This window comes from Clupea harengus, chromosome 1, assembly GCF_900700415.2.
Source record: "Clupea harengus chromosome 1, Ch_v2.0.2, whole genome shotgun sequence".
Classification (NCBI taxonomy): Eukaryota; Metazoa; Chordata; class Actinopteri; order Clupeiformes; family Clupeidae; genus Clupea; species Clupea harengus.
Genome location: NC_045152.1, coordinates 17,462,766 through 17,488,466, shown reverse-complemented (window position 1 = coordinate 17,488,466; position 25,701 = coordinate 17,462,766). Strand labels below are relative to the sequence as shown.

The following is a 25,701-nucleotide window of genomic DNA, read 5'->3' as shown; positions in this document are numbered from 1 at the left end:
TATTACAGAAATTACAGAAATTACAATGGAGCGACCCATGGCAGAGCCATTCTCAGAGTAGTATTTCTGTGTGTGTGTGTGTGTGTGTGTGTGTGTGTGAGTGTGTGTGTGTGTGTGTGTGTGTGTGTGTGTGCGTGTGTGTGCGTGCGTGCGTGCGTGCGTGAGTGTGTGAGTGTGTGTGACCCAGTTGTGCTGAAGCAGCGGCGGGAACGGGAGAGGGTTCACCAGTGCAGTGCAACCCCTCCTCCCCTGCCTGGCTGGCATTCCTGAGGTGAGGAGGGGTGTCTGGAAGGGGGAGCCCCACCCAGCTGATCCCCACACCAGCAGGACTGCTAACACCACACTAACATCCTGCCAGCCAGCCCCTCCAGCCCAGCCACGCTCCCTCTGCCTTCCCAGAGGTCCTGCTGACTAGACTCCCAGAGGGCGAGGGGAGGGGAGGGGACCTGCCAGAGAGCACCCAAACACTCAACCCCATCAAGACAAAATAGGAGTGTGGCAACAAGCGCGGTCGTGTGTGTGAGCACAAATGCTTTGGTTGGCTCTGGATGGGTCAAAAGGCACATGTGCATGTACAACAGCAGCTCAACATGCATAGCAGCTCATGTGTTCATCTCTCTATTGAGAGGCGTTCCATCTGTACACGATCTACAATCGGCTCCATCGGACACACCTTGTCACTGCGGATGCTGGTCCAAAGACTGGACCCTAACCAGGGAATGGATGTCATGCTCTCTGATGATAGAAAGCAGGCTGCAAGGATAACTCTGATGAGTGAGCATGTATATGACACATTGTTGCAGCATGACGCTTTCAGAGTGTGAATTTCTCAAATCGCTCACCCTAGACTTGAGGCAGATGTTTTGGGGAAACGCCAGCTGGTATCTTTTCCAGTTTTTGTTTTCGTCTTCTCATATCATTCTCTGGAATGCGGTCTAACTTATAACTGTTCAGTGCCAACCCAGATTCCGCCAGAGGCAGTTGGGAATGGTCGCCGATGTGCGGAGGATATGAGAGGACAATCTCACGATGTGAGCCACAGAAGATCCCTGTGTTCATCTGAACAGCTCCATTCAGGGTCAGACTCAAACTACTGTGATGGAGTTTCTCCATCTGCTTCCTGTGTGTCACAGTTCATCCCGTCCCGAGTGAGCCCGACCTGCCCGACGGCATCAGCTGATGCTGGAATGGTCACAGCTTCTCCCCCCCCTAGACCAGACGTCACCACATATTCACCCCAAAACCTTCACTTTGAGCCGACTTGTGTCTAAGGCTGCACATGCTGGCTGGATCTATTTTAAACACCCTTGTATTTGTTTAATTACAGGCCCGACTCATCTGGTGATCATTACTCCTCTGCTATTGCGAGGTGTGGGACTGTGCTCTGTGGGCAGCTCCGCTCCACACCAAACACAAACTCCACTTTGACTGGGACCACTAACCACAGACCAGCTGACCCCTCATTCTGGGTTAACATACGAGCGTCTATGGTGAAGCTCGCAGATGGCCAGTGTGGGCATTTCTGTGCACAAGACACATTCCTGCGTGGCAAACATGCTGGGGATGCCAGCCTTTCTTTTGACTAAGATTCCTCTTCCTCGCCGGGAGGGCCTGGAAGGCAAAGATCTTCGATACGACACAGAACAGAAATCTGACAGAGAAACCTGATCTCTCCACCAATGCATTCCTGTCCTGTTCCCCACCTAGCACAGTATGCAAAAAAAGAGCAGGCGAGAAAAGAGAATGAGAAAGAGAGGTAGTCAGACAGAGAGAGGGACAGGCAGACTAACATAGACAAGCTGAGACAAACACGTAGAAAGCCAGGGTATGAGGGAAAGAGATGAGACAGTGACAGAGACAGAGACAGAGACGGGTGTTCATAGTGGAGCTTACCTGTTCGGACCTTCAGGGGTGGCACGGGAACCATTAGCACTTGGACTGTTTCACAGAAAATAAAAGAAACAATGTTAATTCAAATGAAGAATTTGTGCAAAAAGATGATACATACATGATACATACATGATACACATATCTCTGGAGGAGACATACTTGCCAACCGTGCATAACTACATTTATATCATTTCCCCCCATGAATTTTCCTTTTCCCCCCCTGAATACATGCTCAGGCTTGCAAAGATGGAAACGCTTTGGTCAGGCTGCTGTGTGGACAGCGAGGGGACTAACTTGAGCACAAGGTGGAGATTGGCGGAAAGACGAGGATCTGTGAACTGCGTTGTGCGGTTGTTGTGATCCACGAAGTAGACCCGTCCGGTGGCTGTGTTCCGGATCTCCCAGCCTGGGGGCAGGGGACCCAACTCCTCACAGTTGACATTACTCAGGTCCCTGAGAGAGACACACAGAGGACACACAGAGGACAGACAGGAGGACAGACAGGAGGACACACAGGAGGACAGACAGACAAGAGGACACACAGGAGGACAGACAGGAGGACACACAGGAGGACAGACAGGAGGACACACAGACAGGAGGACACACAGGAGGACACACACACAGGAGGACAGACAGGAGGACACACAGACAGGAGGACAGACAGGAGGACAGACAGGAGGACACACAGGAGGACAGACAGGAGGACACACAGACAGGAGGACACACAGGAGGACACACACACAGGAGGACAGACAGGAGGACACACAGACAGGAGGACACACAGGCAGAGGACACACAGACAGGAGGACAGACAGGAGGACAGACAGGAGGACACACAGACAGGAGGACAGACAGGAGGACACACAGACAGGAGTACAGACAGGAGGACAGACAGGAGGACACACAGACAGGAGGACAGACAGGAGGACAGACAGGAGGACAGACAGGAGGACAGACAGGAGGACACACACACAGGAGGACAGACAGGAGGACACACAGACAGGAGGACACACACACAGGAGGACAGACAGGAGGACACACAGACAGGAGGACAGACAGGAGGACAGACAGGAGGACACACAGGAGGACATAGGCAGGGAACAAGTCAGAGATAAGTCGTTACTTACAAAACTATGTAACTGTTCACTCCCGCTTGGAGCTGGTTATTGTACAATCCAATGCATTATTCCATTAATACATTATTACATATTACATATAGTATAGAAATAGACAAAGTGACATTATCCATCAAATACACAAAGAGGTAGGAGTAAAATAAGTCCTGTTCTCTTCCACCCACACACACACACACACACACATTTTCACAAGCATTTACCTGGGCACACGTGGGTCGTGCCAGGTGCTGACGCCAGTCTGCGTGTGCAGGAAGTAGACCTGGCCCTGCTGAGTAGTGCGCTGCTCTGAGGGCCGGAGAACAACACACACACACACACACACACACACACACACACACACACACACACACACACACACACACACACACAGAGGGGGGTTACTGACACTCTGAGGGGCCGGAGAACAAGACACACACACACAGAGGGGTTACTGACACTCACCACTGAGCACTGCAGTTAGACACAGATCACAAGCATGGATTTAACATAGAGAGAAGGGTGCGGGCACAGAGGAAGACCTTCTTAAAGGGAGAGAGAAGGGTGCGGGCACAGAGGAAGACCTTTTTAAAGTGCAGGCAGGATGACTACACTCACTGTCAGCTCAAACAAGCTAACACCTTTCTCTAATGTGTTCCTTGCTTCCAAGCAGAAAAAAACATTTCACACATCTTCCTGACTACCACTGCTAGAGGCCCTAAAGAAGCCCTCCTCCTGGTTTTGGAAGGCTGTATGCTAATGCTGTATGCTAATGCTGTATGCTAATCCCACACTCAAGCATGCAAATCTTCTACACTTACTCGTGGTTTCTGGAGTGTGGACTCTTCTGACCATTTCTAAATATGAGCTCCATTGTGTTTATTCCAGAGGTTGACTTTGAAACTCTTGACCTCAGGGTGTGACTCACCGTAGCCCTCGGGCAGGTCGGGCGGCGTGTGCAGATGGGTACGGCTCATGTAGTTGCGGTGCCTCTGGGATCGGACGCGCCGCTCCTGCACCCGTGGGTCCCCGCCCTGCACCCCCGCACCACCGTTTGGTGTCATGATGGGCGTGTTCTCGTCCACCAGGCAGCTGAGTGGCCGGCCGGGGCTGGAGTACTCGGACGCTGGCCTACAGGAGGAGAGACAAGCGTATGAATGACAGCTGAAAAGGGCAGTGTGGGAGGTAAAGAGCAGTAAGGTCTCAAGCATAACACAACCTCTACTATGGAGGACAGACAGAGACATTAACAAGAAGAGGGAGAAAGACAGTGTTGGTTGTGTGAGTGAGTGTGTTTGAATGTGTGTGTGTGTGTGTGTGTCTGTGCGCACATCTGTATGTGTTTGTTAAGGTGGGGCAGCACTGATGCAAACCCCGACAGCGTGTCTCCTGTTGCTGTGGTACCCTACTGACGTCAAAACGCCAAGACCACCAATCGTTAAACCCCACTGCTGTTTCCTTCTTCACACCCCCACTGACATTAAACATCCAGCAGGCAGCCACAGCTCTGGAGCGGGCCGTGTCCGCGGACAGCAGAGGGGCCACAAGATCAATGGATTCTTTGTAATGGGCGTTTAAAAGAGGACGGGCTTTTGTATATTGGTGTATTAGCATTGCGGTGGCTTCACTGCACATCTCTGAGCCTGGATGAGTGGCCCACATAAACAAACACATTCAGAGGCCTTTTAGAGAGCCCTCTGCGCCCAGCTCAGACCTGTCCACAACAGGCAGGAACAGGCGGAGCATTGTGTATCAAGGCTCAATGCAGAAGAAGCCCAAAGAGAGTGAAGAGGAGAGTGGAAAAGGATGGTGTCAATGCCACGCCAGGGGTTAGCAGGACTGAATTGTGGGTAATGTAGTGCACCTACCTGGTGGGCCTCTCCCATTGTGTGCTACGTGTGATATGATTCAGGTACTGGATTCGTCCCGATGCTGTCCTTCTCTCCTCCCATCTGCAGACAGTGAAATGATACACACACGCACACACACACACACACACACACACACACACACACACACACACACACACAGACACACACACACACACACACACTTGCGTTAATAAGCTCATCAGCGCTTGTCCTGGATGTGTGTGTGTTTGTGTGTGTGTGTGTGTGTGTGTGTGCCTGAGGCTGCAGACGAAAGGGAACAGCTTGATCTCTGACGTCTCTGATCGTCCTCACTGCTCTAATGGGACAGCCTCCATCTGGCCTCCTGAAGCTAAACTCTCACTCGCTCACTGAGGACCAGAGAACTGTCACCAATGGGCCAGTCTTGCCCTGTGCAGGGCCAATGTGACTGGGAGTGAGGATGGAGGAGCAGAGGACTGTCACCAAGAGGTCATGGGTTCAAGTCCCCCTCTGGAGGCACACTGTCTGTCTTCAATGTGCTCTTCAGCCATTTCACTCATAGCTACTAGACACATGAGAAAAGCTAACACACAGTTGTATACATGACATTGCTGTCTAGAGATGAATTGTCCCCATTCTAAAGGGGTATCTTATCTGTGGCTGCTGTAGTCTTTAGACTCTTTGGGTGGTTGTGTGGTTTGGACCTGCTCCGATACAGACTCTCAAGTGGGAGGAAGGAAAGCGATACCACAGAGTGCACACACACACACACACACACACACACACACACACACACACACACACACACACACACACACACACACACACGCTTACCCATCAGGAAGGTCGTTGTCGAACAAGCGGCTGCAGTCGACCACAGGGCCTCCGGTGCCTATCCGGTCTCTGGACTGCAGACTCACTTTGGGGATGAAACACAGACAGGAACGTCACATAAGACACTGAACTGTGGCTGTCACCAGGGGTATTCCATAGGACTTTGGATTGGTAATGGCCTCTACAGGGAGCTGGGATCCTTTCTGCTGCAGAAGATATAATAGAAGGGCATTCTGAGGGGGTGGCGTAGAGCATGGGTTCAGACTCATCAGACAATAGGGCGTGTTGTAGTCTCATAAGGACAGACACACAGCTGGTGGTCATAGAGCAGGGGAAACCTGACTGGGTATGCTTCTACAAATGGCCCTGCAGGACTAGTGTTGTGGTTTTGGGATGTGCTTCAGATGGGCAGCTGCCACTGAGCCTGGTCCCTCATGCTAAGAGATGTGTGTGCAAGCATGAAGGTGTATGAGTGTGTGAAGAACGCCCATCACATCTACAGTGGGCTCATATTTCATTGCTTTCCTGCATGCAACACCCCCCCCGCCCCCCCCCTTAAACAGAGGGTCAAGGTAAAGTGATTGCACTGCACTACAGACTGAGCAGTACGTTTATAACCATGGATCAGGTGATGAGCCAAGACATATTAAAAAAGCAAACTTCTGTGTTACTGTATATGTGTAACATCGTGAGGGAGTTGGGCATGCAGGCTCCTCTGGTACTCACAGACTATTTGTCCCCTGACGCTGTCGCTGTCATTGGGACTCAGCTTGTTGAGGTCCAACCTCTGATCTGGAGAGGGCCATGGAGATGGAGATGGACAGAGCCAGAGCAACAGAAAGAAAAACACAAGAGGGCGGAGGGTAGAAAGACGAGCAGACAGAGAGACACAGAGAGAGACCAGGTCAACTTTTGGGTGGAATCTGGAGGCCCCACTACCTTTCCTGAGGTGAACACCAGAGTTCCTCTGTTCATCAACAAGTCCTTTCAAAAATACCCACAGTCCCTTGCTGCAAACTGCAGTTCAGCCAGAGGGGTCAAAAATTCAACCCCCCCCCCCCCCCCCCCCCCGACCCAAACACAAAGCCAGCCCTATTCCTCGCAGACATCGTATGCTGCAGACTGTCTGGAAAGTTCTTTTGTGTCCGAGCCACAGGAAAAGGAGATGAGAGAGAAAAAGGGTTAGGGAGAGTGCACTTTCTGGTGAACACACACACGCACGCACACACACACACACACACACACACACACACACACACACACACACACACACACACACACACACACACACACACACACACACACACACACACACACACACACACACACACACACACACACAAACAAATCAGGCAGACAACCACTACAAATTAAAAATTGAAAAGGATTTCACAAAACAATCCACAAGGACAGACATGTAGACAGTCATGCTAACTCTGGAGCCCTATTAAAATGCCTGAATGGGGTGGGGAGAGGACATCAAGAACAAGCAAGCAAACAAACAAAAAAACAAACACAACACAACACAAGCTCACAGAAACAAACAAACGACATGTGTGACATGTGGAAAGAGTGAAGAGGAGGCAGCCCGTCCCCCTCTAGCAGTGACATGCGGTGAGGTTCGTGGCTGGTGAGGCACTGACTCTTTCAGAATCAGATTTACAAATACATAAACCCAATAGAGTATCTTAAATCACCAATTCAATTGGCAGCTTGCACATTGACTACTGGTTGTTTTTCATATCAGCATTCTTTACGCAGGTATAGGTAAGGTACATACAGTTGGCAGCTGCTAGTTTGTGATGAACTCGTGTTAATATGTGTAAATATGCACTCATGAATAGGGATGGGTATCGTTTGGTTTTTATCCGATACCGGTACATAACCGATACTTTTAAAACGATACCGGTGCCTAAACGGTGCCGGAACCGATACTTTTTTTTTTTAAAGCACAAAGCGACGATTGACGACATTAAAGAAAGGCTTTTTTCTTCAAATTGAACAATATATTAACTGTTTAAAGTATATTATAAATATAAATACATACAAAACACTTGGCTTCCAACTACAGCTTCAAACTTTTTAACTTCAAATTATGAACATTATATTAACTGTAAACAACAGTTTATAGTATACTTAAATACATATAAATAAATTAAAAAAAACAGCTTCAAACTTCTTTTGCAAAAATATGAGCATATTTGCCTGAATGTATTATTTTGTTTGCATTTATTTCATGAAATTTCACCATTTTATGATTTGTTTACACCTATCTTTTCTATCTTGTTCATAGTTAATTTTGTTACTTGAACACACTGAGTACGAGAAAATGTGTACTGCCCCTTTAAGAGACTACCGTTGGTAGTTTAGCTGTCATCTCGTTTATTTTTCAGTCTTCGGTTGCTGATCTGCCGTTGACTCTTGCCTTCTCTCCCCTCTTTTCACGCAATTATTTTGTTGCATTTGCTGCACGTCGCGATGTTTGAATCTTTTTGTGCGAAATACAGCCACACTTTTGACCGTTTAGCTTTCGGTATTTTCTCTGTTAAAAGGTTGATGGCTAGTTCTGTTTGTGCTTGCTCTGTGAAATGCTGCCTGCTCTTCACTGTCATAAGACTGTTGCTATGAAAATACCAATGAGCGTGAGCGACACAGTACAAAGTTTACATTGGGAGCTGGGGCAGTTTTACATGTGCCCCACGGAATCTGCCTAGCGACCGTGTTCAATTGGCTCAGGCACCGAAATGAAGCACCGAAATCTGCGTTGCATTTCGGTCCGGGTAGGTACCGGTTGTATTGGAACCGGTTCCATATTGGTACCGGTTCTCGGTACCCAACCCTACTCATGAATATGAACTCTTTCATACGAAGTTGAACAAGCACCTTGAGGGTTTCTACCTTTTCCCATTATAATTTTAAGAGTTAAATCGAGGAGAATATAACATCAGCTAGATAACCAGCTATCATTTCATGCAAATTGAACTCTTCCAATTAAATTGTTTAAAGTTATTAAGTTTCCTTAGCTAGCTAAATAGCTAGCGTAGCAACTGGATAACCATAGCAACCAGGAAACGCAACTTTAGCTGCAATTTAAGTTTAATTTCTCAAAATCAGCTCACCAATAAAAAGCAGTCTTGGGTTCAAAGTGATCACAACCACTTAATATCAAATATAAGTGTAGAAGAAGAGCAACGGCAGAACCAGCATAAACCCGACCGGTGGGCTCTCGCACGCCCCCTTCATTGAGGCAGAGGTACTGTGTGTCTCACCTCCGTGCTTTTTCAATGCGGTTCTATCTCAGATCAACAAGATATACGCATTCGCACGCATGCTAAACCCAGTTTGTGAGGGATTGCACAATCGGAGGTGAGGCAGTGCCTCACCGTCTCGCTGTCTCCTGTCTGTTTGAACAGGACATGCGCAAATTCAGCGATTTTGATAAAAATGCTCGAAATGATTGGAATCATGCAGAAATTACATTTACAGCACAGATCAGTAGAGAAATATTAATATATATATATATATTTTTTTTTTACTTTTACTTTTCACGATGACAGGTGAGGCTCTGCCTCCCCTGCCTCCCCTGAGCGCACGTCCTGCCCTCTGGTGCCTGGACTGGTGACTGTCATCCAGGAGAGGGCTGAGGGCTGACATGGCTGCCCTAACAGAGAGTGACTAGCAGAGGCCGAGCATGACGCAGGGATGACGAGACACACACACACAGAGCCCCACATTCACCCTCACCTACAGGAGAAACACACCTGCTCACAGGCCAGCCAGCAGTGCGCTACTGAGGGGAAAGTGTCTAGCGTCCAAATACACAAACACACACAGACACGCTCACAAACACACACACAGACAAAGGTGTCTTACAGCCAGTGTCTTTGAGGCGGTTGATGGAGTTGGACAGCAGACGCACGCAGCCCAGAAAGCCTGCACCTTGCTTCTTATGGATCTTCTTGTGATTCCACACACTGATGGTGATGGAGTCGGACTTCCCGATGTATCTGAGCAAGATGAAAAGAAAAAGAGAATGAATGAGAGGCAGAGTGATGGAGGGGGGAGTAAGAGAGAGAGAGAGAGAGAGAGAAAGTCATCCAGTGGATTTACATGTACATGGCAAAATGAATCCTGTGACTCAAACTTCAGACCACATCAAAAAGACCTCGGGTCTAGTCTGCATTGGTCATCACAATGCAGGCCCTGTAAGAAGGCACTATCACAGACACACACACACACACACACACACACACACACACACTGTCTGTGAATGTGAACCTCTTTGGCCTCAAATGTTTGAGCTGTGATTCTCTGGATCATTAATCACTGAGCTTTTAGCAAGGGGGGGGGGGGGGGGGGGGGGGGGGGCGTCAGCAGCTAGTATAATCAGTGTTATCATCTTCCTGCTGGGGGACTTTCTAACAATGAGTCTATCATGAAGGAGACAGTGAGAGCTTTAAAAACACGGATCCTAGAAGGAAAGCCAAAATGGCTGGATGTCGTGTACACAGAAAACAGTTGAAATGAAATAAAAAGAGCGCTCAGACAATGAAGCTGCCTGCTTAACAACCCCTCCCTCTGAGAGCGCAGTGTTATGGGTGAGGTGCTCAGGTTAATGGCCAGGGGGCTGGGTGCCACACATGCCATGGGGCTGAATGGACTCCCAGAGAGCCCTGCTTGGCATGGGCGAAGGCGCGAGCTGGAGCCTGGCTTCCTTTAGACGGCCGGAGCAGCTGCGCCCCAAGGCACACAGACCCCACCTGCTCCCGAAGCGGGCATGGCTGCCCAGCCGGAATGAAACGGGCACTCATGCCAGAGAGGGAGAGGGGGTGAAAAAGAGAGGGAGAAGACAAATCCTCCATTCTTTATTCACCACCAATCAAAATGAAAAGTGCTGTGCAAACACTGATATGGGTGAGAAATTTATTTTTGCTTTTTTCCCTCATATTTATTCAAATAAATAAATAAATCACATATGTTAATTCATTTGACTTTACTTTTTGAATCTAAAAACTCTTTCCCACCCTTTCTATCAATGCTTCTCTCCATGAATAATGCCCCCTCTGCAGTGGTTGAAGACTCTACAGTGGCCATGCGGACCGTTCTCATGCCAATGGAGATATCTTTGAAGTGTGTGTGTATTGCTGAGTGTGAGAGACTGAGAGCTGTGATTTGGTCACTGTTCCTGGGTGGCAGGAGAGGTGGCAGCCTTGGGGACTGCCATCTGTCACTCGCGGCATGCCAAAGGTCACAGCGCAAAGAACAAGTCACTGGGGCATGACTGACACCCATGGCGCACTCCCCCCCCCCACACACACACAGACACACACACACACACACAGACACACACACACACAGACACAGACACACACACACACACTCAGCTGTATTCAAAGTGCTGTATTAAACACACTCTGTACTAGAGACTAGACTCCACACTGACTGAGGGAGCCACCTGCACCTACCAGCTGCTCCTAACTGCACCCATGCAGCCACCCATCTCCACAGATCAATCAAGTTCCCACTAAAGCTTCCCAGAGGCCTCGTCTCTTTCCCTGGGTTGGCTGGTCTAGGACCAGCGCTCATCTTCCTGCCTGAACCCGGCTGAAACCTCCAACGCACTGAAGACTGGTGTCGGAATGGTGTGGGCTCATCAGGCAATGTGACCCAGCAGCTCATTTTCTGTGGAGGAGTGACAACCAAGTCGACACGGCAACACTGAAACAGTAGCATCATGGAGTTCACCATTGGCTGGAGCTTTCTTTCATACATATTATCTTCCTTCCTTTCATTCCGGTTTAAATGACCCAGTCAGATAATGTATTTGAGCACAGCATTTGACATGAGCACATGGCCACAGGGCCAGTGTGTGTTAACAGCTCTGCCACAGAGGAGAGCTGTGAGGGAGGACTCACAGGTCATAGTGCTGGTTCCACTTGGGGTCGAGTGTGTTCCTGACGGTGTCTGTGGAGTGGCACTGTCCCGATCCATCCACCACCACCTTGGCAAAAGGGTCTGGGAGTCCTGCAGTCGACAGAGAGAGAAAACCAGTGTAAACCACAACACACACGAACACTTCAAAGAACAAGACATAGCCTACAGCAACACTAACAACCCACTATAGTTACACTATGTAGGTCTACATTTTGTTGGTAGTTTATGGTAAGACTGCAGACTCTCCTTGATGTAGGGAGGGGAGAGAAGAGCTATGAGATAATAGAAATGGAGTGAGGAGAGGAAAGGAAACAGAAACACATTGCTGCAGAGAGAGAGAGAGAGAGCGAGAGACAGACAGACAGAGAGAAATACATCAGGAAACATGAAGAACAGACAGAAAGCAGTGAACATCCAGACAGACACAGTGGGGAAAAAAAATAGTAAAAGTGGTTCTGGCAGGCGGTGGCATTTTTTTTTAATCGACTCAAACTGACCCACATTTCTGCTCTCTCGTGGGGGACTCTTATCTCTCTAGGCACACTTCAAAGCCAAGAGCGGAGGATCTGTGGCAGCCTACAGAAATAGAGCTGAGCTTTACTGGGTTAGATACTTACGGAAGAAGTCTTTCTTCGCAAGGTTCTTTGCACAGAGCACTGCAGACAAAAGGGAGGAGGAGATCAGTGATGAATGCTGGATATCCTGATGGCACATTCGTAATTTAGCACATTTAAAACAGCACTGTCTTACTGACGACAAAAGGTCCTAGTTAGAAGTTAGGCAAAACTTTTTTTTGGATGTGTGTGTGTGTGTGTGTGTGTGTGTGACCATGTTTTTAATGGGCATCAGGTTTAGGAGCACTTGAACACACTCTAGCACATTGTGGTCTACTCTTGGGCGATCACTCCTGCAGTCTGAAGACTACACTCAATGCTAGCACTCTCCAGTGAAGACTGTGGCACTCTGAGAGAGAGAGAGGGACGAAAAGAGAGAGAAAGGGCTGGACACTTATAGAGAACTTGAAACCAGACTTGTTGGGTCTTAATACAAGCAGCAGTGTGTGTCTGTTTGTGTCAGGGAGGTGGTGAACGAGAGAAAGATTAACATGTGGGAAATGAGTAGGTGAGGATCAGACTTTACTTTGGTAATGCAAAAGCCAGACAACAGAGAACAAGTGATGACGAAGGCAAGCCTCACGTCGCCTGTGTCTGGGCCACACACCGCAAAGACTACAGCCAACTAGGGCTGCAACTAACAATTATTTTGGTAATCGATTAATCTATCGACAATTTTTTCGATTAATCGACTAATCTAACGATTATTTCCCATAGCAAATTAAAATAACGACTCAAAATGTTGGAATTTGAATTTCAAATGTATTTGAGTAACAAATGTAATCATCATAATACATAAATTAAATAGTAATACAAATGAAAGTGCAAATATGCTTTTAAAAGTAAAGAGAAAGTGCAAATAAAGTTTTAAAAGTAACTCAAATTAGCAATCAAGCCTCTGCAAGTGCAAAATAACGCAAGAATAACTGGGCTGCAAGTGACATTCAAATTCAACTTATGAAATATTTTTTTCCACAATCTTTTGTTTGAAGAATGCTAAGTGGAGGAGGTTAACTATTCAGAACAAACGAAAATACAGGCTACTCTGATAATTCACTGATTCACTACATTGCACTTAACATAACTGAAATAGCGTTAGCAAGCATCCTCCATGAGACGTTCTGTTTTCCAACATGTAAGCTTAAACCTTACTATAAGTTATAGATATATCATATATGTATGATAATTGCTGCTAGACACTCACTGTTCTTGTGCTCATTCTCTTTGAAACACTAGAATAGTACTAATAATTGACCATCATTGAGAAAAATGACAACTTTTCTGTTAGCCATATCTCATATGCAGCAGCTACTAAAGCTAGCTTTGTTTATTGTTTCCATGGTAACATGAGCCCTCTCAGAATAATTCGCTTTTCAGTCGGCCATTTCTGATATGCAGCACATGAAGGTATGAGAACGGAGGGCAAAAGAAAACGGTGCATGATTTGTATGCTAGGCTATTTCTCAATGATGGTCAATTATTATTAGTTAAAGATGCACTATTTCGCACTTCCTATAATGCATTGCAATGCCGAATGAAAATCACCGGCAGCTCTGCTAGCGTCTGCCAAAAAAAAAAAAAAAAAAAATAATATTTTTTTTATATATTTTATGACGCTTCGACAATAAAAATCATCGTCGACAATTTTTCACAATCGACGTCGTCGATTTCGTCGACTAATCGTTGCAGCTCTACAGCCAACTAGCACGTATGTTCTGCGCAAGAAGAAATACCTGTCCATACCGGCAGCTTACTATTTTCATACCACTCTTGCTCACAACTGATCGTTTCGTAATATAGCTACTTCTCATCGAGAATATGTCTGATAAGATGTTGCCAATGGCACTGGCGCTGTCAGCCCTGGGTTGTTTTGGGTGTGGAAGAAGCAAGGAAGAGACTGAGGTGACACCGCACTAAATAAGTGAAATCATGGATCCTGCTGCAACAGGCTCAAGGGACAAATCTATGTCGAAAATATGGACATAAATGACACCGCTCAGTTATTTCGTGTTCAGTTCCACATGTTGAAAGTCCAATCATCCAGAGGCAAAACACTGTTTAACACTAACGTTAAGCTGAACATCCAATCAGAGTGATCTCTTTCATCAACGGGATCGATTCAACATGCTCAATCGGCTGACAGGCAGTTAACAAGGGTCCGACTAGTGCCAACGGTGCGGGACAAATCACAAAAACTAGGGCCTCAGACACTCACAGACGGCTCAACATTGGCCGACCGTCGGTCTGGTGTGTCATGGGCTTGACAGACACGAGACCCACCATGTGTGTGTGGAGTGTCTGCAGGAGAGAGATGGGGAAGAGTAGAAAGGAAAGAAAAGTGAGAGCAGGGTGAAGAGTCAGAGGACAGCAACGAGAACGAGATCAAACGAGGAGGGGGAAATAGGCCAGCAGCTCATTGTGAACGGTCCACTCCTCGTCAGCCCTGATGCCTGTTCTGTTGCTAGGCCTGGGCCTCAGGAGCAGTGTGTGTGTGTGTGTGTGTGTCTCATCTGGACTGACACAATGGCAGCAAGGGAAGAGGAGGAGCGCTGGACCACAGCACTGCAGTTGGATGTGCTTGGCTGTGTTTGCAGTCCCTTTCACATATTAACACGGTCAGATTCGAAATAATCCCAAACCAACGGGTGCGTTGGAACGCTGAGATGGAGCAAATGGTGGTGGATATGTAGCAAGAACACAACTGTCTGTATAACGTGTCTTCCAACACATACTGTATGGACAAAGAGAAGAGCTGGGGAAAAATCTGACCGCCTCTGCTTGGGTACCAGGGGAGAAAGAAAGCTAGCTACCTCGCAAACGGTAACGATTCATGTAAACATTAGCTATTGAAACGTCAATAACAATTTGGGACATATATTTAGACAGGGCTACCAAAAAATTCTTTAACGTTTGTTTGTAACAAACAAAGTTTACTTTCTCAAAATCAGCTAAACAATAAAAGACAGGCTTGTATTCAAAGTGATCAGAACCACTTGCATATATTGTTAAATGGCTTCACGTAGACATTAAACAATGCTGAGAGAAATAATGGGAGATCAACGGGGCAAGGGCTTACTCTGATACCAATGAAGTAAATGAAGGGGGAGAAGTCCCCCCTCCCCCTTGCCCTTCTAGCTCTACAGACAAGGAAGAATTTTTTTCTGCAAACATCCCTGGGAATGTGTTTGGTTCCACTGAAACCCACCTCATTACTCAAACATCTGGTATGCATCTCTCCTCTCTCTTTGCCTAGCTTGTTCTCAGCATGCCAGTCACGATACTCACACACTCTCTCTCTCTCTCTCGCTCCCTCTGTCACACACACACACACACACACACACACACACACACACACACACACACACACACACACCACGGGCCTCTGAGAGGGGGCTTCAACACCTCACTCTGTGCAGCTGGGGGCTCTTTCATTCATTATTTACAGGCAGTGAGGAGAGGGGGAGAAAGGGAGGGAGGCAGGGTACAAACAGGTGACCCCTGATAATACAGCAAGGCTGTGACTGCTCTGGTAAAAACCAGATATGTGTGAATGAGATGAGAAGAAGAAGAACATTCCATTGAAAGCAAAAAGGTCCAGCCACATACAACTTAACTAGTTGAATGTGTGACTAGACCTGACAGACGTAGGCTAATCTACATGTTAAAGACAATAGCATACTGAAAAATACATCTGGCATCACAAACTCGAAATGGACACTAACAGCAAAAAAAGAACCTCCAGAGAGACCATGGAATGCTGTAATCTCTGTATGCTGGAGAGGGGTAAACTGGCCCTGCAGTGGGTCTGCAGAGTGCTCTACACATCCACCAGAGCCTCTGCAATTACAGAGCATCATGGCGGGACAGCTGTCCACAGAGAGCTCCAAGTGTGCACAGCATGCTGGGAAGGGCTCTAAAGGGCAGCCGCCAGCATGCACCACCCGCAACCAGCAAGCAGTCTAATGAGAGGAAAGAGGGTAGGACCCTGGATAGGTCACCACTGTAGACTTCAGTATGTCCTCCATAGACTACTGCTGCTAGAGGACTCTGGCTCTCCGTATGCATGGAGTGTGGAGGACAGGAGGAGTTAAGGTGCAGAGTGACTTTTGTCATAAAAGAAGGTGCAGAGATGTTGCTGTACCCCTCCTCTCAGAAAGATGAGTCTGATGAGTTCTCTCTGGAACACTAATGAATTGCCCGTTGCCCTGCATTCCCAAATCTCAGAGATGAGCAGAGACACTCGGTTTGCTTTCATTCCTACACCAGCAACACACATGCATCACTGTCTGTACATCACGCTGGGTTTCTGAGGTGTTTTTGGAGGACCTAGGCAGAACTCAAAACTGTGTAGAAGACAGAAGCGGAAATCAAAGGAGGCAACCAAGCAGCCCACATAATGAGGGCAGGAGAATTCCACATTACACAGCACACTTACACAAAGCTTCCCAAAATAGCCTGTCTATAAAATCAATCTATTAGAACAGCATATGTATGTATATATACACCTAACTGCTCTAGGGCCTTCTTCAATGTTTGTTGTTGTATATATACACCTAACTGCTCTAGGGCCTTCTTCAATGTCTGTTGTTGTATATATACACCTAACTGCTCTAGGGCCTTCTTCAATGTCTGTTGTTGTATATATACACCTCAGTGTTTCCCCTAGGTTTACAGCTTTGGGGGGGGGGGGGGCGACCTTTCAACCTTTGCCGAAAACAAGTGAAAGTTGCGATAAAAAGTTGCGAATTTAGAAATGGTCCTTTTAATAACCTCACCAATGCCAAACAAAAGATTACCAGGACTACAAAATGTAGCAAAATAGGTTTTACTTATCCACAACGAAGTGCACATGTTGGCATTACAAAAGGACCATCAGTAAGACTGAATAAAATGTTATGAATGTCTCAGCCTTCATATGACGAAAAAAAAACAGCCTGTGTCACTATGGTCTGTCTCGTCATCTAACGTCCTGCCTGTGTTTCTGCCGTTCTCATTCTAGGCTTATCAATCTGTTTTGCTATCCTTCTTTATTTATTTTATCCGTATAGGTGTTGATGTTCAATTTCATATATTAATTTAAAGTCGTCCAATTTCAAGTTACCCATTCTTCAACACTAGCTGCTACCTTATCTTCAAACAGAAAGTAACGTTAAATCTCCATGGCAACAGCTCTTGAGGGTTTGGGAAATAATCAGATTAATTGCTTCCTTCATTATTCACAGCAAAATAAATCATTTTCATTACAATTAATAGATTTATTACCAGACTATGTAAAAAAAGGGCCACGCACAACTCGCGGAAAATGATAAAAAAAAAAATTCTGAATTTTCGGTGCGGACATGGGCGTACGTTCTGTTTCCACGTCTGTTGTAGCCATTCTCATTAGGCCTCATTCTCGACCCTACCTAGGAAAAGATCTCCGCTGGATTCATGAACGCCTGGAAATGTGTTTTTTAAAGCTTAAAAGTGTCCGTAGCTGTGCACTGATTCTTAAGCCCAATTCTGTCCGCTGGTGGGAGCGTGCTCACCTGTGTGTGCGCGCACGTGTCTGTGTGTGTGTGTGTGCGCATCTTGGCGGAACTCCGCCATGCGTAATACAGAGAGCAGATAATTGTAAACGCGCGACCATGTAGAGACAGAAATTACATTCCGTCGTGTAAATAAGATAAATAACATAAGGCTATTTATTTTGTTTAATAAAATAACAAGCTATAGACCTGTTCTATAGGAAAGGTAACCTTAAATGACTTCCGTTGTGATCTGGCGCTTTATAGAAAATAAAATTGAACACGATTAACTTGACCTTCCAGGGGGGGGCGGGGGGTGCCGTTGGGGGGGCGGGGCGCCCCCCTAATATAACGGTAGGGGAAACACTGCACCTAACTGCTCTAGGGCCTTCTTCAATGTCTGCTGTCCAGAGATTGCTTTTCCGTAATAGGGTTGTCGACATTGCAAGATGTTGAGGGAGACACTAATAATAATAAAAACTGAAAGCTGAAACCCAAAGATATCCCCCCCCCCCCCCCCCCCATAGCTATGGGTTCTTGCTTATTTCTGTTTATCATTAGCTGCATGTCAAGCATTAGTCTAATATGAGGGTACTGATTTCACACTGTGAATACCTCAAGCCAATCATCCAATCAGGATAAATTAGTATGACTGGCGGTCGAGAGGGATCACATTAAAGTAATGCACCAGTCTGCAGTGTAATAATCATCAGTTCTCGTCCTCCATTTAATGGTTTTACGGTTAAGTGGTGTACTCTCTATGCCACAAATGCACATGTACACACACACTCACTCACTCACACACACTCACTCACACACACACACTCACTCACTCACACACACACACTCACTCACACACACACACTCACTCTCTCACACACACACACTCACTCTCACTCACACACACACACTCTCTCACAAACACACCCACTCTCTCACAAACACACACACACACACACTCACTCTCTCACAAAAACACACTCATGAGAAGAGAATGACTGTTCAATGATGGGCTTTATTGGAAAATGGCATTTGATGGCAAGAGAGAGTCTAGCAATGCTTGCCAATATGTCTGGGTTGTAAACCTGCCCCTGTAACAATCTGTCACAATGAACAAGTTCTCCCCTTTCTAAAATTGACACACACAAAACACCTCTTCAGCCCCATATCTGGATCCAGGGAAACCCAAGTAGTCCATGGCCTGCGCCCTCCCCCTCACAAGCCCAATGCAGCGAGAGGCCTGGGAACATGCTCCAAAGGAAAGCGGAGGTCAGATTGAAAATGGTCTTTTATTGTGTTTACCCTATTGGTGCTTTTGTTTGGTTAACTTATCTATTTTTATGTTTATGAATTTATTTATTTTCCATTTGATCTCATTTTAATTTGCTGGTTTTCCCCATCCCATACATCACTTTTAATTTTGTTCTTTTATTAGTTTTTTTAATTGTGTTATTTTTTTTAATTCTTCTCTAAATGTATCGATCTATTAACCTTGACTGTAAAACACTTTGGTACAACTCCTGTTGTTTTTATACTTTTTTTTTTACTTCACTCTCTCATATGGTGTCACATCAGATGTACAGAATCCCCCCATGACATTCTACTGTGTACTGAGCAGTGTACCACAGTGCAAGAGACAAGTGAAAAACCACCTCACCTCCCTATGGCAACATAATGTAAACGGCACAAAACTTCAGAAATTAGAGTAAACATTTTTGTTTGGTACTTAAAAAACTTCAGAAACCATTTGCATTGACAGTGGAACCTATCTCTTCTTGAGAATATACTGTGGGCTTCTAACAGAAGAGGGAATGTACTGTAGTAATCACCATGGTTTCAATATTAGTCTGTGGTGGTGCGATGATATGGAATCAAATAAATGACTTTCAGTGAAGGAACGTCAAACGTCATTTTCACTTATAAAAATGAACATGTGTGAACATAAAAGAAAATCAGTTTTATCCTTCCATCCTTGGTATGGTAATGGGTGAACACTTCGCATACCATGACAGATCCCTTACTGAATATGTTTTAAAAATGTAAACATGCCAAATTAAACTGATTGCAGCACGGTTTTCTGCTGTACAACAAAAAACTCTTCTCAAGAACATTGATGAGGGAAATCTCATCACTGGCTAAGTCTGGAACTACTTCTCCTGCTAAAAGGTGAAAACATGAACGCAAGAAATGTAGAAATCCACTTGGCTTTGGCTGCAGTCTGCCACACTGCAGAAACCCCACCTCATGACCAGAGGAAATGACATCTAGACTCACAGGGCCTGCTAAGTGTGCTCACTGAACCATGGGGGCTGTGAAGAGCACTAGAGCTGATTTTCCCAAGGTGTCACACTATGGAAGTAAGGGTCCCATGAGCATGTTCATGTTTTTAAGATGCAAGCCCAATTCTGAGCATCACAAGAGAAGTTGTGTGGTCTGACACACCTATAAGATAAATCACCTGCTGTGAGACTCTCTGGGGGTCTTCATAGCGTGGCTGTGATAAATGTTTCTGTGTGGCAGACATATGAAAGGATGCCCCGAAACAGTCACAAGCCGTAGATACCTGCAGCAGGAGACTTGTACAACCTGTACACAGGTGTCCTCATTCTTCCTTACAAAATCACTGTCTGATCACGAACTAGTTCTTTTTGCAGCATCTTGAACTATGTTGGATTCAGTACTCTTCAGACCTGTTGATATCTTTGAAACCAACTCCAGGCTTAGAGAGAGGGAGTGATCTGTTAAAAAACATATCTGACTGAGGCTGCTGGACATTTTTCACTTCTTCTCCCATCTTCCCAAAAGGTTACAGACAAAAAGAGAAAACATCACAGACGGTGCTCACACCTCTGCTCATGTGAATGCCCCCTGTCTCCATAGTTACTGCAGTGAAGAAGGGGGAGAGGGGGCCAGAGAGAGAAAGCAGGAGATGGAGGGAGAGAGTGAGAGATAAAGAGAGAGAGAGCTCTCTGTTGCTGATGAGTGCTTCTCATTCAGCAGGCATGGCAGCTGAGGGACTACAGAGGCCCCTGTGAGCAACCTAGGCTTGTAGGACACGAGGGCTGCTATTTGGAACAGATGGCAGAAGAGATTTCAACATCAAACTCCACACAGATATCATCCCTATGCTATATCGCTTTTAAAATAAAATGAAAACATATTTTTTACAAAGGGCTAATGAGGTTGCTTGATAAAATAGTAATCAGTGACTGCCAAATAAAATAGACTCAGTGTCACGAATTCCCCTGAATTCTAGTTTGTTTTCATCTGATTTGTGTTCATGTCTTATCATCATCTCCTGTCATTTCTGATCCGGCCACTCCCACATGCCCGGCAATCTCCTCATCTCTCTCACCTGTTACTCTCCGCCCATCTCTACACCTGCAGCCCATCTCTACACCTGCAGCTCATCTCTGCATTAGGTTCTGTGTATTTATACCTGTCCACTATCACTTGTTCTTCGCCAGATTGTCTTGTGTGTTTTTGCCAAGCTTTCCCGCGATTGTATGTTTACCGTAAGCCTGACTACCCTGTGTTTAGACCTTGGAATGTATCTTGGATTCCGTATACCCTGCCTGCCCCTCGTCGGATTTGTCTGCTGAATGGACTGATCTCCCGGTTCTGACCCTGCCTGCCTGTCCCTCGGATTCAGATTACTCTGCCTGCTCCCTTGTTGAATTGTTTATACACTGGGCTATGTCCAGGTTTTGACCCTGCTTTGGTATAACGAAGTAAAATAACTTCTACTACATTCTGTGTCTGTCGTGCTTTTGGGTTCCTATTTTGTCTCAGTTGATAATTCACCCAAGTCGGTCACCATAAGCTAGCAAGAAAAGAGTTTGGCCTATGAAAAACTAAAACAATCCAACAATTCCACATCCATCCGGATGAAGACTGTAATCACGTATTTAAAAAAAAAAAGAAACACCCAAGACTTGTTCACAAAATGTCTGGGAAACAGTTGAGTGCAATTATGGGAATACTGGGGGTTGGCACAGCTCCGGGGAGGAGAGGGCATGTGGTTAGCTGTCGCACATAACAGTGAGCATAACAGAGGATGTGGGGGAGTGAGAAGCCGAGAGGAGAGGAGAAACTGAAGAGCCCTCTCTGCTGTAAAAACATTCCCAGCTTTGGTGTTGAGCTAATACGTTCGGCAGCTAAAATAAACATGGTGGGGCGTCACTTAGATGTCCTCAATCCTCTGTGCTCTGGTGTTCGCTGGTCCATGAATCCCTGGAATGGGTGCTGAATAGGGATGGGCATAATTAATCGACGATCGATTAATTGATCATTAAGAATTTCCTCGATGAAATTATTTTTTCATCGATTAAAACTAATGCATGTTCTGTTGCGTAGTGTGCGTGTAATTTATTTATTTTAGGGCTGTCAAAGTTAACACGTTATTCTATGAGATTATTGTGGCCGAGATTAATGCAATAAAATATTTGAACGCAGTTAACGCAACTTTGTTTACTTCCGGTGCGCGTTGACCCATGGCACGAAACTGCCGCGTGTCTCCAAGTCAGTTAGATAGAAGAGACCGAGACGGTAGTTGAAGATAGAGAGAGCTGAGGGATTGTTGGGCGGAAAGTTTCTGTTTAAGAGGCAAAATGACAGAACAATCGACAAAACTAAAGTTGTATGTAGCATTTGTCAAGCTGAATGTAGCTATTACAGAAGCAGCTCGTCTTTAAGTTATCACCTTAATGCAAAGCACCCGACAGAAAGCAGTCCCAGGTTAGATGGTCGCCAACCCACACTCCACGACTTCTCTAGGAAATTAACTAGACCAGTCCGTGAAAAGGTTACCAACGCTGTAGCAGTTTAGGTTGCCGGTGACTGACGGCCCATCAACATAGTTGAAGACGGTGGGCTGACTGAGGTGATTCGAATTGCTTCAGGGGACAATTCTTACGATTTACCGTCGAGGGGCACCATTGTGTCTCGCATATATTCCTTGTATGACGGCGAGAGAGCACGAAAAAAATACAATTGAACAACAGTGTCTAAAATACACGCTGTCTGAAGTGATTACTCGTTAATTTATAAGATTTAGTCTTGAGAAGAAAACAAACTTTTAATCACGATGAATCTAGATGAATGAATTTCAAAATGTGAGATTAATTAGTTAGAGAGAAAAAAAAAGTTGTGTTTATGAGCACCGGCTTCTAGCTGTCGGCTCCGCTGCTTAAGAGTACAGCAGCGCATATTTTCAAGTGTAACCATTGAACGGATCCCGTTTAACTGCCACAAGAGTTGTCCATCTTGTAAGTTTAACTGCCACAAGAGTTGTTCATCTTGTAATAAAGATCTCAATGAGGAAACACGCTGTGTTTTTTTCTATTTTCACTGCATTTTAATATAGCCTATAAATAGTGAATTTTAATATAAAAATATTAATGATTAATCGAAAATCGATCGTTAATTCTCCCGACGATCGATTAAGACAATTTAATCGAATGCCCATCCCTAGTGCTGAAGGCCCTTTTACTTGTAGTAGGCCAACACCCCCGTCCCCAGTCTTCTCTGGCGCCCACTCTGAGCCCAGTGCCAGTACTGCACACTCATATTTGCTACATTGTTCTTCTAAAAACAAAGGGCTTCCTCTTCCCTTTCACTCCACACCTCCCGAACCTGGCCCTGTTTCTCTGACACAGAGATGGAGGGAGAGAAAGAAAGAAAAAGAGCTAGAAAGAGACAGAGAAAGAAAGAAAGACAGAAAAAACAAAGAACGAAATTAGAAGATCGATAGGATTTCTATTCTGGACTTTGGTGCTTCCTACCACTCTGGCTTCGCTCTCTTTTCTGTGTCTCCATCACAGACGAATTTCTCTGTTCCACAGGGCAGCAGACTGCCATTCAGGCATATACCCGTCTGGGACAGAGAAAGATCCTAATCTAGGCCCTGTGTCAGGGCAAATAAGCCTGAGGGACAAATGAGTCTGAGGTGACGTCACAGTGACAAAGCAACAATGCGACCTTGGTTCAGACAGCATGGCAGGGAGAAGGGAGGTGACTGGCTGGACCAAAGACAGGATACTGAGTCACACAACAAGACTCCATGATAGAAGCCTGATGAATGTCAGCTTGGTCAAGACCTTGAGAGACCTGGTGCCTTCATTAACCATGAATCACAATTAATGTGGCAGCAGACACTTAGCTGGCGGTCAGGGTGGGACTGAAGGACAGGGGGGATAGATTACCAGGCACCTGTGGTATTAAGACCCATATTAGCTTATTCATGTTTATTTATGAATTACCAAGGACAAACTAACACATCCCTGAGGATAGCCTTGATCTGGCTAAGCTTGAGGACATCAGCAAAGCTGAAGTAAATCCAGATCCAGATGAAGACATTCACTGCATTGAATGATCAGTGGGACAAATGCCAAGAAAATCGTAATGTTCTCTGTAAACAAAGATTTGAAGGTTCGGCTAAAAGCACACAGAGCAGACAGCAAAACAAACATCAAAGTCATCTCATGTCCTACTTGGAGGGGATCAGTCTGAGTCACAAAGTTAACACTAATGTGAGAACCGGTTCAGTCAGTATGCAATCTGTCTGTTGACATGGAAACAATTCTGTTCAACACTCAAAACAATGGGCAGACGAAGGTAATATGAGATAAGCCTTTGGGTGTTTCCTCGTAGCCCCATCACATGGCCATTGAGAGGAAAGATCTCACTAGTACTGATAGCAGATTTAGTACTGATTTAAAACCGGATAGAACAATTCTTTGTAAAAAAAAATACCATTGAGAAAAAGCTCCAAGTTATGAAGAGAAGTACTAGCCTGAAAAAACAGAAGACCAGAGGACAGACTCCTCACCGGCTCCAAAACTACTATGCTGCGAGAACAGGCCCTGGCTCGGGTTAGCTGCTTCTGACTGTGCGGCTGCTGCCTCCTCCTTGGCTCTTCACTGCAATGTGATGCAATGGAGTGAGTTGCGGTGGAAGGTCTGGGAAGTTCACCAATCTGCTGAACAGATTTGGAAGGGTATGTGCTGCCAGTGAGAGTTGATCAGCACAAACTCTTTCCCCTCTGAGGAAGAGCACGTCATTCCTGCTGAATGGATTTCCTAGCAGGCCTTATGCAACCCTCCTGTGACAGCTTAACAGCCTGACATCATAAAACATGGGAATGATCAGCTAGTTCAAAAATTCAAAGCACAGGCTTCATATTATTAAAAAAAACCTGAAAGTATCTTAAATTATAGTGCTGCAAGCACATTCATTTCAGGTAGCGAGTTTTGCAACTGCCTAAGCAATTTGTCAGAATAGTCACAAGTTTTGGTTTAATCAAGTTTTGCATTTAGGAATGAATGTCCTTCATGTCATTAAATCACTGACATACTATTGTGTCCCGTGGGATGAATCCCTTTGTTTTGGAGAGAGCCTGATCTATGACAATCTGACTAAATTAGAGCCTCTGCTTGACTACTTATCTTGTCTCTACACATTCTTATAGTGGTAAGGAATGCATGGAGTAGCAAAAACAAATATGGATGTGACAATGTCAACAACTTCCTGTTTACTTGCCTGTCCTCTAACAGGCCTAATCAGAGATCAGCCTAGAAATGTGTTACTCCCAGTGAACAGAGCAGTAGGTGGGATTACACAGCACTGGCACAGGCAGTCTCACTACACACAAACATGGACAAACAACTACAGTAATAATGCTTCATTTAAAGCTATCTCAGAAAATCACATCATTCCATCTAGAATCTGGCCATGAAGTAGATCTGGGTCAGACTATTTGTTATATTTGATAGCGTCTTAATCCCATGCATGCTTGCTTTTTTTTAATTTTTGTTTTATGGTCTTTTTAGCCTTTATTTGGATAGGACAGTGAAGTATTTCGGACAGGAAGTGAGGAGGAGTAAAGAGGTGGGGAGAGGATCGGGAAACGACAGCAGGCCGGAATCGAACCTGTGTCCCCGCGGGCATTGTAGCCCGTAAA

General features: G+C 45.7%; 1 protein-coding gene across 2 annotated transcripts in view; it reads right to left on the bottom strand.

Annotated features, from left to right (window-relative positions):
* Positions 1-25,701, bottom strand: part of smurf2 (SMAD specific E3 ubiquitin protein ligase 2) — a 44,574-nt gene that overhangs the window by 8,290 nt on the left and 10,583 nt on the right. For both annotated transcript variants that reach the window (XM_031569099.2, XM_031569109.1), the window contains exons 2-11: positions 12,238-12,276; positions 11,602-11,710; positions 9,560-9,693; positions 6,413-6,478; positions 5,687-5,771; positions 4,871-4,954; positions 3,931-4,133; positions 3,227-3,311; positions 2,185-2,343; positions 1,894-1,938 (exon numbers count right to left, since the gene is read on the bottom strand). In XM_031569099.2, the coding sequence (XP_031424959.1) occupies positions 1,894-1,938; positions 2,185-2,343; positions 3,227-3,311; positions 3,931-4,133; positions 4,871-4,954; positions 5,687-5,771; positions 6,413-6,478; positions 9,560-9,693; positions 11,602-11,710; positions 12,238-12,276 (1,009 nt within the window). The remainder of the gene's footprint in view (positions 1-1,893; positions 1,939-2,184; positions 2,344-3,226; positions 3,312-3,930; positions 4,134-4,870; positions 4,955-5,686; positions 5,772-6,412; positions 6,479-9,559; positions 9,694-11,601; positions 11,711-12,237; positions 12,277-25,701) is intronic.